This window comes from Aphelocoma coerulescens, chromosome 12 (assembly GCF_041296385.1).
Source record: "Aphelocoma coerulescens isolate FSJ_1873_10779 chromosome 12, UR_Acoe_1.0, whole genome shotgun sequence".
NCBI classification, from domain to species: Eukaryota; Metazoa; Chordata; class Aves; order Passeriformes; family Corvidae; genus Aphelocoma; species Aphelocoma coerulescens.
Window position 1 is genome coordinate 18,340,069 of NC_091026.1, and position 16,512 is coordinate 18,356,580.

The following is a 16,512-nucleotide window of genomic DNA, read 5'->3' on the forward strand; positions in this document are numbered from 1 at the left end:
CTCCTTTCAATAGAGTTATGGAGGTGTCATAGAACTCACCTCAGAAATGGTAGATGAAAGCACAGCGAAGCTGTGGTTCATCCAGCATCACAAAATCTGTGCCAGGGTGAATTCTGACCCGGATCTCCAAAGCTGCCAAAAGACCACGAATTTGGGTCTTTAATGAATGGTCGAATGTCACCCAGTATCGTATTTCCCCTTTGACTAAGCATTTGAACACAGCTGTACGTGAGCATTTCTTCTGTTTTGACTACAGGATACGTCATCTGATTTATTCTGGATTGGTTCTACACCTGCAGCAACACGCAGTCATCAGGCAGGAAAGTCAGAAAACTCTTTTTCTTCATCTACTGAGGAGTGAGAACATCCCACAGTAAGTTCTGCAATCACCACTTGTAAGCTATGAACCCAGATTGTTGGTGCTCAGCCTACTTGTGTTTACACAGAGCAAACTATTACATCTAGGAATGTATGAAATATGAATAATGGTTGTAATTTAAATAATGACAGCAAATTGGTTATTTCACACCATCATACCTCTAATCCCTGTGTTCAGGGATCTAATCCCTAGGCAAACTTGTATGTCCTGCTGAGTGCTCCTGCACAGTCTCTGCTACTGTCTCTCAGAAAATAACCCCAGACTTGGAAGTCTGCCACAGCCCCAGACTGGGAAAGCATCCCCTGCACCAGGTGATTACCACGGGTCTTTTAGAAAACTCTCTGGGTCACAAAGATGCAAGTTTGCTGATTGTGCTTGTCTGGGAGCTGGGCAGTGGAGAGCTGTTAGTGTTGGCCAGCTGCCCAAAATGCTGTGAAAGACACGTAATTGACTGACCGCCGGCCCAGGGCTGCGGTGACATGACACCTTCCAGCTTTCTTCAGAGTGGTGGCTGCTTCAGAGAACTGCATAACAGCCTTTTGTAATGGGGCTCAGACCCAGCACAGCGGTCTGGGCCAGCTGTACCCATAAATCTGATAAAAAGTCTAGCTGGAAACGTGTGCCATGAACATTTGCAGCGATGAAAGAGCAGCTCTCAGGATTGCAGCAGCTCCCTACACTGTACAGAGCTAAATGATGCAAACCCAACATTACCAGCACTAGCCATGAAGAAGGGGTGGTGTGAGAATAAAGGAGATCAGAGATGAGGAGGCAGGGATTGGGCAAGATGATTTTTGACAGCAGGACTGTGTGCAGGGCTCTCCTGTCATCAGCAGTGGAGATGGAGCTGTGTGCCAGGCTGTGGGAGCAGAAAGCCTCCAGAGTGCCATGGCAAAGCTGCAGGAAAATGGGGAGACAGAACTGTCCTGAATCTTGATATGACTGTGAACCCCCAATTTATTTTAATGGTATTACTACGACTTTAATCAGTATTGCCTGCAGTCAGAACAGCACGTTTAGTATTGAAATATTTTCTGGTTTGAGTTAGGAAAACATGGTGGGTTCTGCCCTGGATTGCTAAGAAGGTTAAAAAAAAAAAAATCCTCTAACATGAAGTTTTATTTCCTTTACACAGCTTTTAGAGCCTCAACATTACCAAAGGTGTGAATACAGATGTCTGACAGTTTTGAACAGTTTAATACTGCTGTGTCTGTGGTAGCACATTCCAGGTCACTGGGAGGACTCTGAACGTCTTCATTTAAAAGATAATTGGCTTCCAGGGCTTCCCTCGCTGGGGAGCCTCATTCCAATTAAAACTTGGGGATTGTTGTAGCTCTGGCTTTTGATTCTGGTCATTTTATAAATGATCTAATTTTGAGGGGCTGAAATCAAGTTAATTTTTCCCTTCCTAAATTGAGCTTTTAAAGAACCCTGTGTGACTCTGGCAAAGAAATCACAAGTACACAGCATACGTCCTTGTATCTGGATGTGGGTGTTACAAAGATGATGGCTGCAGATTCTGAAACAGCTGGTGAGGTGTCTGAGTTGAGTAATATTTAATCCTAAAGACTGCATTTTGTAGGAAGCCCTACTGTGGGATGCTAGGTGAGCTCAGGGTCTGGAAAGCATTGGGTCACAGCAGCTTCTTCCAATTCACTCCACTTTGTGTGACTCCTGGGAGTCAATTTCTGCTGGTTTAATACCATTTCCAGCCCTGGAAATTCCACTTTTAGAGTTTTCTTCGGGGAAGAAAACCAAGAGAAAAGAGTAATACCGTGACCTCGTTACTTTTCTGTGCGAGTTACCTTATGGGGTCCAGCTAGCAATGACAGTCACAGTCGAAAACATGTACCTACAGAACGCGGCATATTACAGCTATTAACGCCCAAAGCTCGGGTATTTGAAAGGGTTTGGGGCCGGATGGGCTCTCCACGACAAGCCCCGCACACGGCGGGGCGGAGGGGCCCCTCTCCCGCAGGAACGCCCCGGGACCCGCGCACGGGACAAGGCGCATCCCGAGCGGCACCGGGCAGCGCGGGGCGCGGCGGGGCCCGTCCTTACCTTGCCGGGGGAGGCTGCGCGGGCGCGGGCCAGCGCGTCCAGGCGGGCGCTGTACTGCGTGAAGCGCTTCTGGTAGCGCAGCGCCGTCACCTGCAGCTCCAGCTGCGCCGCCGCCAGCCGCGACAGCAGCGACTGCTCCCGCTTGCCGGCGCGCAGCGCCTCCTTCTTCAGCGCCTTCTCCAGCGCGGCCGCCCGCGCCTGCAGCGCGGCCCCGTGTGCGCGCAACGCCCGCAGGCAGCCGTGGCCGCCGGCCCGGCGCTCGCCGTGGGTCAGCACCAGCCCGCAGCCCTGCTCGCACAGCCCCGCGGGCCGCGCCTCGCAGCGCTCCCGCATGTGCGCTTCCACATCGCGCAGGTTGAGCACCTGGCGGCAGCCGCGGTTGCGGCACTTGGCCGGAGAGAAGTCGCAGGTCTCGGCGTGCTCGCCCAGGTGCTGCAGCGGCACCACCGCCTCGCAGCCCCGCGCGTGGTTGTCGCACTTGATGTCCAGCTTGAGGATGAGGCTCTTGAGGGGCAGGACGTGGTTGAGCTCCTTGGTGGAGATGCGCTGGCAGTTGACGGGGCAGCTGCCCTGCTGCACCACCCAGGGCAGCACGCAGCCCGCGCAGAAGACGTGCCCGCACGGGGTGGTCAGCGGGTCCTCCAGCACCTTGTTGCACAGGTTACACTTGAAGTCGGGATCTACGTCCCCGCTGAAGCGATCCAGCTCGAACCCCATCCTCCTTCCGCTCCGCCGCGAACAACAGAAAAAAGAAAAAAAAAAAAAGCAAGAAAAAAAAAAAAGCCCAGAAAAAGTACCCGGACTGCGGAGATGGGCCGGGGGGGAGGCAGAGAACGGGAATAAATAAGTAGGAACCGCTCCCGCCGCCGCCCGAGAGGCAGCTGAGCCCCCGGCCCGGCCCGCGGCCGTGCCCCGTCCCCGCCGGTCCCGGAGCGCCCGGGAAGGAGCCGCGGCCGCGCCGCCGCCTGCGCACAGCGCCCGCCCCGCCCGGCACCGCCCCCGCCCGGCGCCGCCCACCGGGACCCCGGGGGTCCCCCGCGGCCGGGACAAGGGGGCTTTGTCTCGGGGAGGGGCTGGGCTCCGCGCTGGTGCTCCCTTCCCCCGGGAGGGCCAGGTAACGGGGGGCCCGGGATGGCAGAGCTGTGCCCGGGGCAGCGCTGCGCCGGCAGCGCGGGGACACGAGCGGCGGGAGGGGAAGGGGCCGCGACGGGGAAGCGGTGGGAGAGGAGGGGAGGGGGAGCGCAGGGAGGGTCGCGGCGGGATGTGACAAGGTGAGACCGGGCGGGGAAGGAGCAGCTTCGGCCGCCGGCAGCGGTGACAGACGGGATGGTTGCTCGGAGCGGGGCCGTGGGACACATCGGCTGGGCACAGGCAGAGCGCAGGGGCGGCCAGGCCAGCCTGGAGCTACCTGGTGTAGTGCAAGGTGTCCCTGTCCGTGGCAAAGGGCTTGGAACCAGATGGTCTTTAAGGTTCCTACCAACCGAAACCATGCTATGGTTCTATGATGACTTTTGGAAAGGGCACTCATGGAGTTGCCCCTGGGGTCAAGTCCTGGATGAGCTGCTTAGAAATTGGGCTGACTACTCAGTCCTCAGGTGAGAGTTCTTACATTACCGATGAGAAAAAGTGCAAACAGAACAATCTGCCAGTGTGTGAGGGACTGAAATGTTAAGGGTTAATGATTTGCAAAAGCATCAGGGTGCTTTGCTGAGGCCAGGTTTGCACCCCCCAGCCGATGGGGACGAGGAGGGGTTTTGGGTGTGTGATGGCAAAACCTCTGATCTGCGTAAGAATAGCCCAGGTATAGAGTGGGTGAGCACAAACCACCAGAGTCACGATGACAAACCAACCTTTGTTTGGCAACAAGCTGGGTTTTGGACCAGACTGGGGAGAAGGCCGGTAAGAAACAGATTCTGCAGAGGTGTAGTAATGCTTTTTGTCATGCCGCTGTCCTCCCGTACACACCCGGCTCAGCGGTAAACGCCCTCCTGGGGTAGGTATCGGGACATTCACACGCGGACCTGAGCGTTTTCATCCCCTCTCAGAAGGCACAACCGGCTCAGCTGTGCAGTCATGTCTGAGAAGGGGCCATAAACCATCAAAGATTCCCGAAGTGCCCCCAGACTCACGATCCACGGTGCAGCCCATGACCCACAGTGTTGCCAGAGAGAGTGGAAAACTCCCCCTTCAGGGGGGGTACCTGGGCACTCCCACCTGAACCTGAGCGTGTGTTATCCCACTGAACTTTATGTTCCATGGGTTTCCTCCACCCCTGATGGATGAAGACTGAGACCATCACTTGGACAAATGGGCGTCAAAATTGCAGCAGTCAGGTCTTGTTTCTGGATCCACAGGTGGTGATATCTTTCCACTGTCTACTCCATTCTATCTTTATTATTTTCTTAAGTGATCTCTTTATACTTTTATACTGCTCTGTTACTACAGATAATAACCAGAACAGCTATGCACGCCCTTTCCATTGCAACCAAATTGTTCCAAAATAGACCTGCCATATATTTTATATCAATAAAAACACTGTTCACTCGGTGTCATTTCACTCTAATGACTCCAAGGGATCTATGAACAAGAACCTCAGTTACCCTGCCTTCAGGGGCAGGTCAGAGCACAGTGCTGTCCATATCCTCATGGAAAAGGGATAAGTTTTTTCTGTGTTTGCACAGGCTGCTAATGCTCCGTTACTGCCACTTGGATGTAGGTGATGTAGCTCATTAAAAGTCACCACTTTTGATACCCATTTCTGCCCAGGGATGATTTAAAAGCACTCCTGAATATGCTATAAAAAGCCAGCCAGACCACACCTGAAGCACCAGACACAGCATTAGGCAAAAACAATTTCTCCTACAAGGCAGATATTCAAGTACTGAAAAAAAGCACTGAAAGAGACTGGCTTTGTTCATTGTGGATGGCAGTGCAGAATTCTCATGTGCACCAGAGCCACAGAGCAGCTCAATTGTCCTTTTAATGTGTTTTGCTTTATGGCAAAGCAGAAGCCAGTGAGAAACTTCAGCTTCAAGTGATCTTTAGGGTATGTCTATTGTGTCCCAGTAAAATGACTTTCTGAATTCCTGGGATGATTTTTTGTGTGTTGGTGACCTCTGGAAGGTAAGAAGACTCATGGTTACACAACTGTGTTCCCATTTCAGTCTCGGGCAAGTATTTTTTAGTGCTGAGGCTTTTCCCTTTTCAAATCTGAATTCTATCTGTAGTGCTCATTCTAATTATTAATGTTCCATAAAGCCTGAGGTTGCTTTTGGCTGCATACATTGCCCTACTGAAGAGAGTGTGCATCAATGTTTAGGGTGATATACCTAGCTAAGGAATTTTTAACAGATTTTTTCCTTTTTTTTTTAAAAAAAGCAGATGATGTAATATAGAATTGTGTGTGTAGGTTTCTGTTGACTCCATCTGAAGGCTGTGCGCAGTCCAGGGTGATAAAGTTTAATTAATACATGTGTATTGCTGACTTCTGCATTATTCTTTTTAAACTGTTGTAGTGATTGTCATATTTCTTCTTGTGCTTCACTGCTTTTTGCCTCTTCCTTCTCTTTGCCATCTGTTTCTCCTCAGGATATCTCTGCTCACAAGTCCCTCCTGCCATTCCCCTTCCTGCAGTGCCACTTCTCCTTCCAACCACTGGAGCCAGCAGCCCTGCACTGCTGAGTCCCCGCACTTCATCTGTAGTGTCAGTTCACACCTCCCTAGCAGGATACTCTTGTTTTGCATTTTGCCACAAAAACTGGGATTGCTCTTACTAATCACAGGATCTGGTTTTTCCAAGGGCATTTTATATGAAATAAAACTTCACACTCCCTGGTCTGGGGATGCACATAGTCCGGCTGAGGGAGGTGAGCGTTCATTGCTGTAGCTGCTGGATCCTCTGATGGAGAAATCCATCAGTGCACCTGGTTCTGAGCAGGCTGTTTTGAGATAGCTGCTCCAAATCAGTGGCCACTGCCTTACAGCCTTCTTTACCCGAGTTTATAAACTGCCCCATGTGCTCAGGATGGTTGTAAATAGAAAGAAATTAATTCCTTCAGCGATGGCTGTGGAGGTTTGGGTTTAGGGTTTCAAAGTTGTCACTACAGGATGCTCGAGGCCGCTGCCTGAAGCCAGAGAGAGAGCTTTTATTGATTTCCATGAGGGTGATGTCAGGACCAGGTTCCTTGGGCTATTTGAAACTACACAAATATTTGGATGGAAAATAAAGGCAAGAACTGGAATAACATTTTCATTTGGAGCTGTGGCTGGGCAGATGCTGTGCTGAATTCTGTGATACACTTTAATGTGACATTTATGTAGGAATAGATACTTTATTTATAAATTAAAGCTTTTGAAGGCCACTGCAGCCTTGCACTGAGACTACAGCTTGGAGTGCTGACGGGGAATTGAAGTTCTCCTCTCCCTGCTGCCTCTGTCCATGGGAGAAGGCCCAAATGGAGCTTTCCCTACTGGAGACACATTTCAGTTCTCCCTTGGAAAAAAAAAAAAAGTTTAAAAAGCAGCCTCTCAACGTGAGCCTTTAATGTTCTTTTCAAAGCCTGAGGTTTGTAACTGAGGAGAGGTTTGGTTTCCAGGGCTGAAATTACACTGCCCCAGCTAAGGAAGGTCGTTTTTATTTTAGTAAGTTCTCTCATCCTCGGAGGTAGTGCTGGGGTAGGACCACTGCTGAGCCATTAAGGCTCTCCCATTTAACTTTGCTCCCCTGTCAAAGGAAGGGTGAGGGCATGTCAGTTTGGGATGTAGCACAGGCAAAATGCCAGCTCTCAAAGGGCTGCAGAAGTGAAGGGTTTGCTGCAGGTTTCACTCAGATTGTGGATTTTTTTCCTGCTGCTGTGAAGTTTCCAGTCCCACAGAAAATCAAATGCAATTCATCTTTACCTGCCTTTTGTCCATAACAGTTGGCATCATTTTACATTGGATTATGAAGTCTTTGCAAAAAACCTGATGATTTTTTTTTTTTTTGCATCAGTTTGCCTTTAAAAAGGGAGAAATAATGAGGTAATGCAGAGAAAGAGTCGAGTCCCTCTCCATGTCAAACATCTGGGTCATTTTGACAAATCCCCTATGGTTAATAGAACATGTCCAATGTAACATGGTCTTCCTTGTGCACTTAATTCACGAGCTGGACCACTCCCAGTGGTCCTGGGCACATTTAAAATATGTTTAATGTGTCTAGAATATGTGCAGTATATTAAAATGTACCTAAAATGTTAAGTTCTTCTCAGCATTCTCTTCATTGCCAAGCACTGGTGCACTGTACAGAGTTATAAAGTTGAAAGATTCCATCTTCTTTGACATTTTACGACCTTTCTTGTACTATGTTTGTCTTACATGGGTTTCTTTATCTGTGTAGCTCCTATCATTAAATTTCAAGTGAACTTGCCTCGATCCTTTATTTTTACTGCTGGCAGAAATGTAAGTTTGCATTAATAGAAGGTGCACAGAAGAGCTGGGGAGCATGGGCCAGATAAAATGTCAGCCGTGTGATGGTAGAGCTATCAAGCCCAGAAGAGATGGTTCATAATGATAATGGTTTATATGACATTTATTGGCAGTATTTTGTGAAAGGTCAGGCTCTGACTTGGCAGCCGAGTGAGATTTCAGGGTTTTACATGTGCAAGTGGAAGGTGGATATGGAATAAAAAGGGTGCTTAGAATGAAATGGTACCTTAACAGACCAAGCTGCGTGAAAAATCCACATCAAATCCCTCTGTTTCAGAAGAAAATATCTAAGCAAGAAGTGAAAGACAGCACTTGAGCATCCTTTCCCAACATTCCACACGTATTTTTGTGTAGTTGCTTAAGAGCCATTTCACTGCCTCAGAAATGTTGCTGTCTTCAGACAAACTTGAAGGACTGGCAACATCTGAGCCTGTTTCATAACTGGCTTCCTTCTCCTCGTCTCTGCACATAGCTAATGAAATAGAAGAGTTTATATTTTATTTAGGCTAGTTGAGAGGAAAGAGCCACAAGAATTTTGGCTCTAAGTACACATTCCTATATTAATATGGGTAGAGAAAAATATAAAATAATGCTCTTCTTTCTGGGGCTTTTTAGGGAATTTGATCAGTCACCCATGTTGACTTTTACTGCTCTTTGTCTGAATAGTTACTTTATTCACCACTACAACTTCTCAGAGTCTTGAAGTTATTTACTGTACATTTTATTATCAACAATCCACTTTGTGAGAAGGGAGAATTAGCCACGTTTGAAGACTGGGCTTAATGTAATAGAAGTGCTGGTTGTAATTCAGCAAATCTTTATGTGAAGTGCTAGAAATTGAATTCTGCTTTTCCTGAGCTGCTCTTCTCTGGATACTGGCACCAGTTTTGGTGAGCAGTTGCTTTCTCTAAGTCTGGGGTTTGAGAGCAAGGCTGAGGCCCAGACCTGACCACTGCTGGAAACTACTCAGGGATTCCAGATTTCAGCGGAGGCTACATCCCAGAAAGGTTTTGGTACTCAGTTTATAGGGCCTGAAGTGCTGCATCTTTGAATTTCCCCAGTACTACAAACCCATGCAGTAGGTATCAAATTCTGATGTAGACACCACATTTTGCACCATATAATTTCTTTGTCTTTTCCCCCCTTATTTAAACAATTTAGAGCAAGAGAGCTGACATCATATCTGCCTCCTTCCCTTTAACACATCTTGCACGTTGTACGTAATGATAATGTTTAAATCCAGACTGTAATTAACTCACTGGTGATGGGTGGGACGTAAAACAAGCCATAATTTAGAGGCACATTCTGTAGGGGTTTGGAGGATGAGTTCAGCCATGGTGGGGGCCAGCCCACGTCTCAGAGAACAGAGAGTGCTGAGTGAACACAAATTGCTGAGCATTCTGCCCCGTTTTCCATGCACATGGGTGCTGCAGAGCTGTCAGGTGGCACTTGCACAGGCAGTGTTCCACACGAGTGGGTGTGCTTGGGATTGTATTGAGCTGACAAATCTGATTGCCCTTAACTGACAGTCTGGCCCCACCAAAAAGAGGTGAAGCTGTGTTTATCCCTGACTGTCTGCTCACACATAAGCACTTCCTCAAGTCTTTTTAAGTCCAACCTTCCTCTGTTGAAACATGAAAAAAATATTCCTGTTTTTAAGAGCAGGAATGGAAACTGATTCACTTTTCATACTGGCAGGATGATTGTGAATAATGTGGAATGTTCCGGTTTTTCCACATCAGCAACGCTGCTTTATCTCAGGATGCTTTTGTTCCATTTCCAAAATAAACAGCTCTTAATACTTGCACGAGGTGTATTTGACAAGCAGACTTTTGGGATCATCCACCATTCCTTAGGTAAGCAGTCGCCCTGCTTATGTATTTACAGCTCTGTTTACATTTGTGTAAACTAAGGAAAAAATCCCTTTTTAAAACATGTCAGTTCAAAACCAGAAACCTTATGGAGAGTCCAGGCTGTTTAGTACAAATTCTGAATTTTTTGGTCAGGTGAGCCCAAAGATAGAAAAGAATAAAAGATTTGGGGGGTGCTGGTTTTTCCTGATGAGTGTTACAGCAGGATGATGCAGAGCCCAGAGCTACCTGTGGGTTCAGGGAGGGCATGGAGCATCTTGGGGCAATAAATCCAGCTGTTGGTACTCACCTCTACCTCCAGAAATCTAAATCACTTCTTGCCAGGAGCTGGAAGAGAATCCCTGCAAACCGACCCTGCCATTATGTGCAAGTTGAGTATCCCCAGCTGATTGCTCTTAGGCAGGATTCTGGGCTCGAGCACCTCTAATTTGATCCTAATGGAGCTTTTGGCTGCTTTTATTTTTCTGATAGTCAAGTTGTTTTGGAAAATGGTGGTGGCTTAAGGCAGCCTTTCAATTCTTGGATCTTCTGTGCAGTTTATATTGCTTAAAAGTCTTTAAAAAAGGAAGTTCCAGGACTTGGTAAGCACAGATTTCAGAGTGGTTTCTTTATTTGTTGTAGTTAAGGGGGTTGGGATAAACTGAAGCCGTGGGTAGAGAGGTGTAACGGGGCTTTGTGAAGCTGTGAGGTTACACCAGGTCAGGCCATTGTTTTCCTCATTAATATCCATCAGTATTTACTCTGAATTCAGCACGGCGGCAGTGGTGGGAGTTGTGTGTATTCGGAACCCCAGACACTCAGTTCAGAGCAGGAAAGAAGGTACATCCCAGATGTTAAACATCCTCGGGGTTCCTGTTCCGAGACAAAAGGTGCTTTTTTTAAAAAAACATGAGGCAGTTTCGTGGTTTCTTTAAGAACACTCCCGACCACACCTGAAGGTACAAAGACTCTTTGCATGAGCGGAGTCCTCGGGAAGCTCTGAATTTCTTTAGGGGTCGTGGCTGAGTGGGTTCAGAGACCCCCAAGGCCCTCCCACAAGGGCTGTTTTATGTAATGTCCTGTTTGTGTGATAGTGTGGAGTGTCAGGGGCTTTCAAATCTGAGTTTGTGCTGTGAGCAGCACAGAGCTGAGGGCACAGAAGTGCACAGGACACTGCCCCACATCCATCCCCATGACATCCTTAAATATTCATCTCCAGAGCTATCTCCCTCTAATGAAAAACATTTTGTGCAGCTCTCATAACTCTTTCCCTTTTAGCCTTTTTTTTGTGTTTCAAATGTCTTGATCTAGGCAGCTTCCAGCTCCTTTCTTCTTCTTTTTTTTCTTTCTGATTTTTTTTCCTCCTTTGTGGTTTTGCAATATTAAGTATGCCCTGAAATTTCACTAACATCTTAGACATTTACTTTAAAAGTCTGCTTGGTGTTTCTAAGATCTCTTCTTCACTTTGACAAAAGTTCCAAAAGGAGGGAAAGTTGTATCTTTCTATTTTGGCAGGCCCTGCTCCATTTGTCAGTGACAGAATGTAAGCCTCTTGGCAAAACAGTTTTTAATATAAATACTAGATCTGACTGAAAAAATAAAAGCTGAATTTTCTGAGAAATCCCTGAAATGTCAAGTTTGTTGTCACTGTAACAAATTAGAAACAGATCATTATGAGGAAATATTCTCCATGGGTTTCTTTTAGAATTTCTAAGTGCAAAATGTAAATTTTCTGTACATTTTTTCCCTTAAAGTTTTATTGAAATAGATATTGACTTTTTTTTTTCTGAAATAACTAGTTATGAAAAAGAAATCATTTTGTTAACCAGGATGCCACATTAAAATGCAAGAAAAATACCTGAAAAATTAGCAAAGTAATGATAATAATGCAGTTAATGCTATATTTCAAGTGGAAAGTGTCAGGAGGGGGGCAGGGATCTTTTTGTTTCTAAAAACTGTATTGACATGGCTGGGTCTAGAATGAATCAGAACTGCTCTAGTTTGACACCTCCCTGTGAAAATTTCCATTGCAATGGGAATAAAACTTTGAAAATGGCCTGAATAGCAATTCCATGGGTATTACTTCTTCTCTTTCACTGCAGCTCGTGTTTTTCGCTGTTAAACCAGGGGGCTGAAAGTTTAGCCATGAAATTAGGATGGGGGCTGCCTCCCAAAGTGCAGAAAATCCTGCTAAACATCAGGAGAAGATCGGAGCAGTAAGCAGTCCGGGGTGTTAATGTTTGGGAGCAGATCCCTTTCCTTTCTTGCTGCTGCAGGCTATTTTAGGATGGTTCCAGGATAATGCTCGGGCTGGCTGTTTCTGTACTGCTTTATAACAATGAGGAGATTGCTCCCACACCTACCCCTCCTGTCCTGCTCATTCATTTTCCATTAGCCAGCATAAATATGAAGGCTGCAGCAAGATGTTTCCACCCTCCAGTTGAAATAAATGCTCTTTGTAAAGGGACTTGGTGCCACGGAGTCAGGCAGACCTCGCTGCTGGCTCTGGAGCCGGCAGAGCCCTTGCTCGCCACGAGGCAGCGGCGGCTGCGCCCAGCATCCTGCTCGCACACGGACACAGACCTGCTGCGGGACCTTCCTGACGCTTGCTATTTAACCAGCTGTATGTTGGGGGTGGGAGGTGCTTTTCCTGCCCAGTCGGGTGTTTGATCATCGGGGCTGTAGCTACGAGACGTGTGGGAAGAGAGGGCTGCTTGTGTCTCCCCCTGACGTGTTTATATAAGGCAGTCAGAGTGGAGATGTGCTGCTGCAGCCCCCAGGAACTCAAACTCCAAAGCCTGTCCCTTTAACACGGCCTCTGAAGACTAAATGATTTGGTTCTGAAGGCAGGTATTACCTAAAGATATTTTTTTTTTTATTATTCTGCAATAACTTCATGCCTTCCAACACTATTTTTAAAAATTTTTTTGCTAGTTGTGGTGGACTTTTTTTCCCCCTTAATGCAAAGACAAATTCAATAATGCTTGTAAAGAAAACTGGGCTGACTAGTGAAAAATCATCCAAAAAAGGTGGAAAAAATAGTTGTTTTATAGATTATTGAAGCTTGATGGAGTAGGCTCTAGTGACTGATTTAAGTCATTGAATAACAAGATAGAAAGCAATGGAAAAAGCCAAAGGTAACAACCTTGACGGTAGAGTTAAATGATTTATCTGACTGCAGCTATTCTAAAGGCAAAGGTTAGTGTACTGAACTGGTGTTGGGAATTATGTCAGGAGGCATGCAAAGCTCTTTCAAGTTGCTGAGATTTGTTTTTGTTGTACATTTGCCATTCCTTTAGTGTTAGACCCAGCTATTTCATAAAAGCACTGCATTGACCTCTGCTGTGTGAAGTTTGCACACGTGCAAGTACCAGGAGTTTATTGAAGACAAATAGATTGAAAAAGGAGGGCAATGGCAAAAGTAATGGTAAAGCTGCAAATAGGAGTGGTAACACTGCAAATAGCAATGGTAAGGTCATAGGTGGTTTTGTATACATAGAAAAATACTGTGATTCATAATTTCATATTTTGCCAAACATGTTGCCCATGTCAGCTCTTCCTGTCGCTTTTCTTTTGTTTCTTCCTTCATTTCTCCTCTCATTTCCCTGCCACCTCTCTGTTTTCTCGTCTCACTCTGCCAACCAGTGCAATTCCCACCCTGTATCTTTCCAAGCTGCCGCATCTGGTTTTACTTGGCTGTCCTTGGCAGGCCTGTTATATTGCTCAAGGGGTTGGCTCCTTCCTGGAATATCCACCCTTCTGGGGCCTTGGCTGGTGAATGTTAGTGCTCAGTCTGTGTCTGTACATTGCTGGTGGCATTCTGCAGTTGTTCTGGCTCTTGGAGGCGACTCTGTCACAAGGGCACTGTCTGCTCCCTAGCACTGAGGTTTCTGCACAGCAGAGCACCAGCAAAGTGACCTAAAAAAGGTAGAGCAGAACAGGCTGCAAGGTATGGTGTGCATACCTTTCAAAGGCATGAAACTCCAGAGAAAGCTTTGGAATAGAACAGCAGGGAGGGGTGGAGGCAGGTGCTGCTGGGGAAGCTGCTTCTCTTTGGTTGGAAAGTGTTCCATGTGAGGCAGGACAAAGGGAGAGGGGTGTAATCCTTAAAAGAATGGTGAAGAAGAAATATATTTGAGGGAACTACAACTCCAGTGTATATAAGCTGCTGAAGTGACACTTAGTTCTGCACAAGCCAAAGCAGGCAGTTTCTGTTAGAACAGGGCCTGCCTTCTTGAAAATTCACAAAAGCTGGATAAAACTAATGACAAGCCAAGAGGGAGGAAGGTGTGAGACTGGCAGATTTCTTGAAATGTGTGGAGACAATGGTGTGTCTCTCAACTTGGTGGGAGTAGCAATGAAGAGAACTGAATGTAGAAACAGCACAACTCAGCCTGGTGCTTCCCTAGCAAGAAATACTGCTGCACACAGTGTATTTCTGCTCTAGCATTGATTTATCTGAGGGATAAATCAGCTTCTTCCATTATTGTTTGTTGTTGATCTTTTCCACATGGCTCTCCTGCTTGACTGCTATTTTCCTGTAGCATTTTCCCAGCATGCCTTCAGAAATATCAGAAAATGCTCACAAATGCTCTAGAAAAATGCCAACTAAATATTCCACAAAGTGCTTGCAGAGCTTGTGCAATGTTTCCCCTGGTCCTTCCCAGCTGTTTTGGAGCATTGATCTAATATTTCCCCCGTGAGCAGTTAGCATTTTTGTGACATTAAACATAGTGGGGAGGTTGTTTTTCCATGTGTGAATAAAGTGACTGCTCTGATTTTTCAGAAGAAAATAAGTGTTCAGTGTTCCTCCTCACCAAAAATTGCTGCTCCAGATTGCTGCCTAAGGGTTTGGTTTCTTCTGCTCTTTTGGGGTTGTCTGTGGCTTCTCCAAAGGAAATAAGGTACTTTTAGTGTTACAATTCAAACTACTCCAAATACATAGCCTGTGACACTTTGGTTTTCTACTGGCATTGGATCAGGCTCTTAATAGTCTCTATAATACTTCAGCAGATTACCTGAGGTATTTTTCAATATACCTAAAGAGGAGGTGGCTATGCCAGCTGTCTGCAGCAGGAGGAATTTAGGTTTTATGGATGTAAATAGAAGTCATACAAATCCTACCCATCTCATGAAACACTTTGCATTCATTTCACCAACAGCTCTTTTCTTCCCATTAAGTTGTTTCTAAACAACATGACCCAAAGAAAGACTGACAAAACCAAACAAGCACAAATTTTGTACTGTTTGTTTAGGTAATTGGTTCATTACAGGTCAAATCCCGAATTACAGCACTGCAGTTCTGGAGCTCTGGACCTGTTCATGTGAAACATGTGGCTTTGGGAAGCACAATAATCATTATGCAGAATCAAGCCTGTAATTAGACTGATAAAATCTCCGTAATGCTTCAGCAGGGCAGGTGAAACCCATGTGGCAGTTTGCAAAACTTGTTGTCTTCTGAGGAACAACATTTTTATACACTATTGAAAAGTATTGAGATCCACTCTCCATGATTCTAATTGGCATAAATCAACTTGTGCCATTTTTATGGCACTAATGGGTGTCTTGAAAATGTTCCAGATAGATCTCAATATGGTCTTAATGCAACAAATTGGTTGTTTAGTAGAACACATTGGTGAAGCCCGAATTACTTGTCTAGTTTTTTTACTTTAGCCATTTATTAATTTATCCCTAATTTCATTGAGAAACTGGTGACCCAGAAGTTGTTAAAGGCAGAATTGTAGTGTAGACAGCACTTTTCTGGGTATCTCCTGCAGCCAACCCCAACAAACATCCAGTTTCAAGAACTAGCCCTAAAAACTGTAATTAATGTTTTCAACACCACTAGCACACGAATGAACACAGAGGTTGAGTTACTCTCTTAGACCTCTCATGCATCCTGTACCTCTGGAACAGGACCTGGATGGTCATTGTGGGTAACAGTAACACATAGAAGTATTAGTAAGAATATGTGTATAGGTGTTAGAAGAAAAGTCCATACTGTAAAAAGTATGTGCTTGTAAAACAAGAACAGCAAGAGAAAGGCAGAGAAAATAGAGTTGATTAGTAGGGACTGAAAAATTATCCACTGTTGTTGCTGTAGTGCAGCACTTACACCAAGTGTGAGGTTGGGGTGGAATCCCTGGCTGTAAGTGCTGTCTGCAGACTCATACAAAATCTGTATGAAGGAGAATTTCTGTTGACTTTAAAAATGACTGTTAGCAATTTTTTTCCTGGTGATTCGCTTATTTGTTCTCAACAGTGATTAATTAGCGAGGAACCAAACTAAGACATGCTCCAAGGCTTTCTGAGCTCCTTAAATCAATCTAGAGAGACCACTGCTCCAAATAAAGCTGTCTATATAAACACACCACTGTATAAATGTTTGAGAGATGCTATTGGACTGGAAAAATATCCCAGACATCACTTCTAAGATTTATTGTCTGGGAATCTGAAGAATATTCTGTGAAATCTCCATTATCATTCAGGCCATGATCCACTTTAATTGACTGGCAGCACACAGTGCAGCTTGTTATTTTTGCTATCTGCTTAACCCTAGCAAGAACAAACTGGTCTCTGGAACCAGCAGTCTTAGGAAAGAAACCCTCAGAGTTTATATAAACCAGACTTGGGGTTCAGAGCGAGGGGGCCGGGTCCTCTGGGCTCAGGAGTCGGTGCATGAACAACCCGCGGTGGCACACGGGGAACCTTTGTGTCTTTGCTCTGTGATGAGCTGAAGTGACCCATCCAAACTCATTT

The 16,512-nt window shown here is 45.9% G+C and overlaps 1 protein-coding gene and 1 long non-coding RNA gene across 3 annotated transcripts in view; one reads left to right on the top strand and one right to left on the bottom strand.

The window, feature by feature from the left end:
* The window catches only part of PDZRN3 (PDZ domain containing ring finger 3), a 130,955-nt gene extending 127,596 nt beyond the window's left edge, over positions 1-3,359 (bottom strand). The window contains exon 1 of the mRNA XM_069027456.1: positions 2,441-3,359. Coding sequence (XP_068883557.1) covers positions 2,441-3,157 — 717 coding nt within the window. The 5' untranslated portion in view covers positions 3,158-3,359. The remainder of the gene's footprint in view (positions 1-2,440) is intronic.
* The window catches only part of LOC138117318 (uncharacterized), a 212,321-nt gene that overhangs the window by 34,246 nt on the left and 161,563 nt on the right, over positions 1-16,512 (top strand). For both annotated transcript variants that reach the window (XR_011154615.1, XR_011154613.1), the window contains one exon: positions 257-373. This is a non-coding gene — a long non-coding RNA (uncharacterized lncRNA). The remainder of the gene's footprint in view (positions 1-256; positions 374-16,512) is intronic.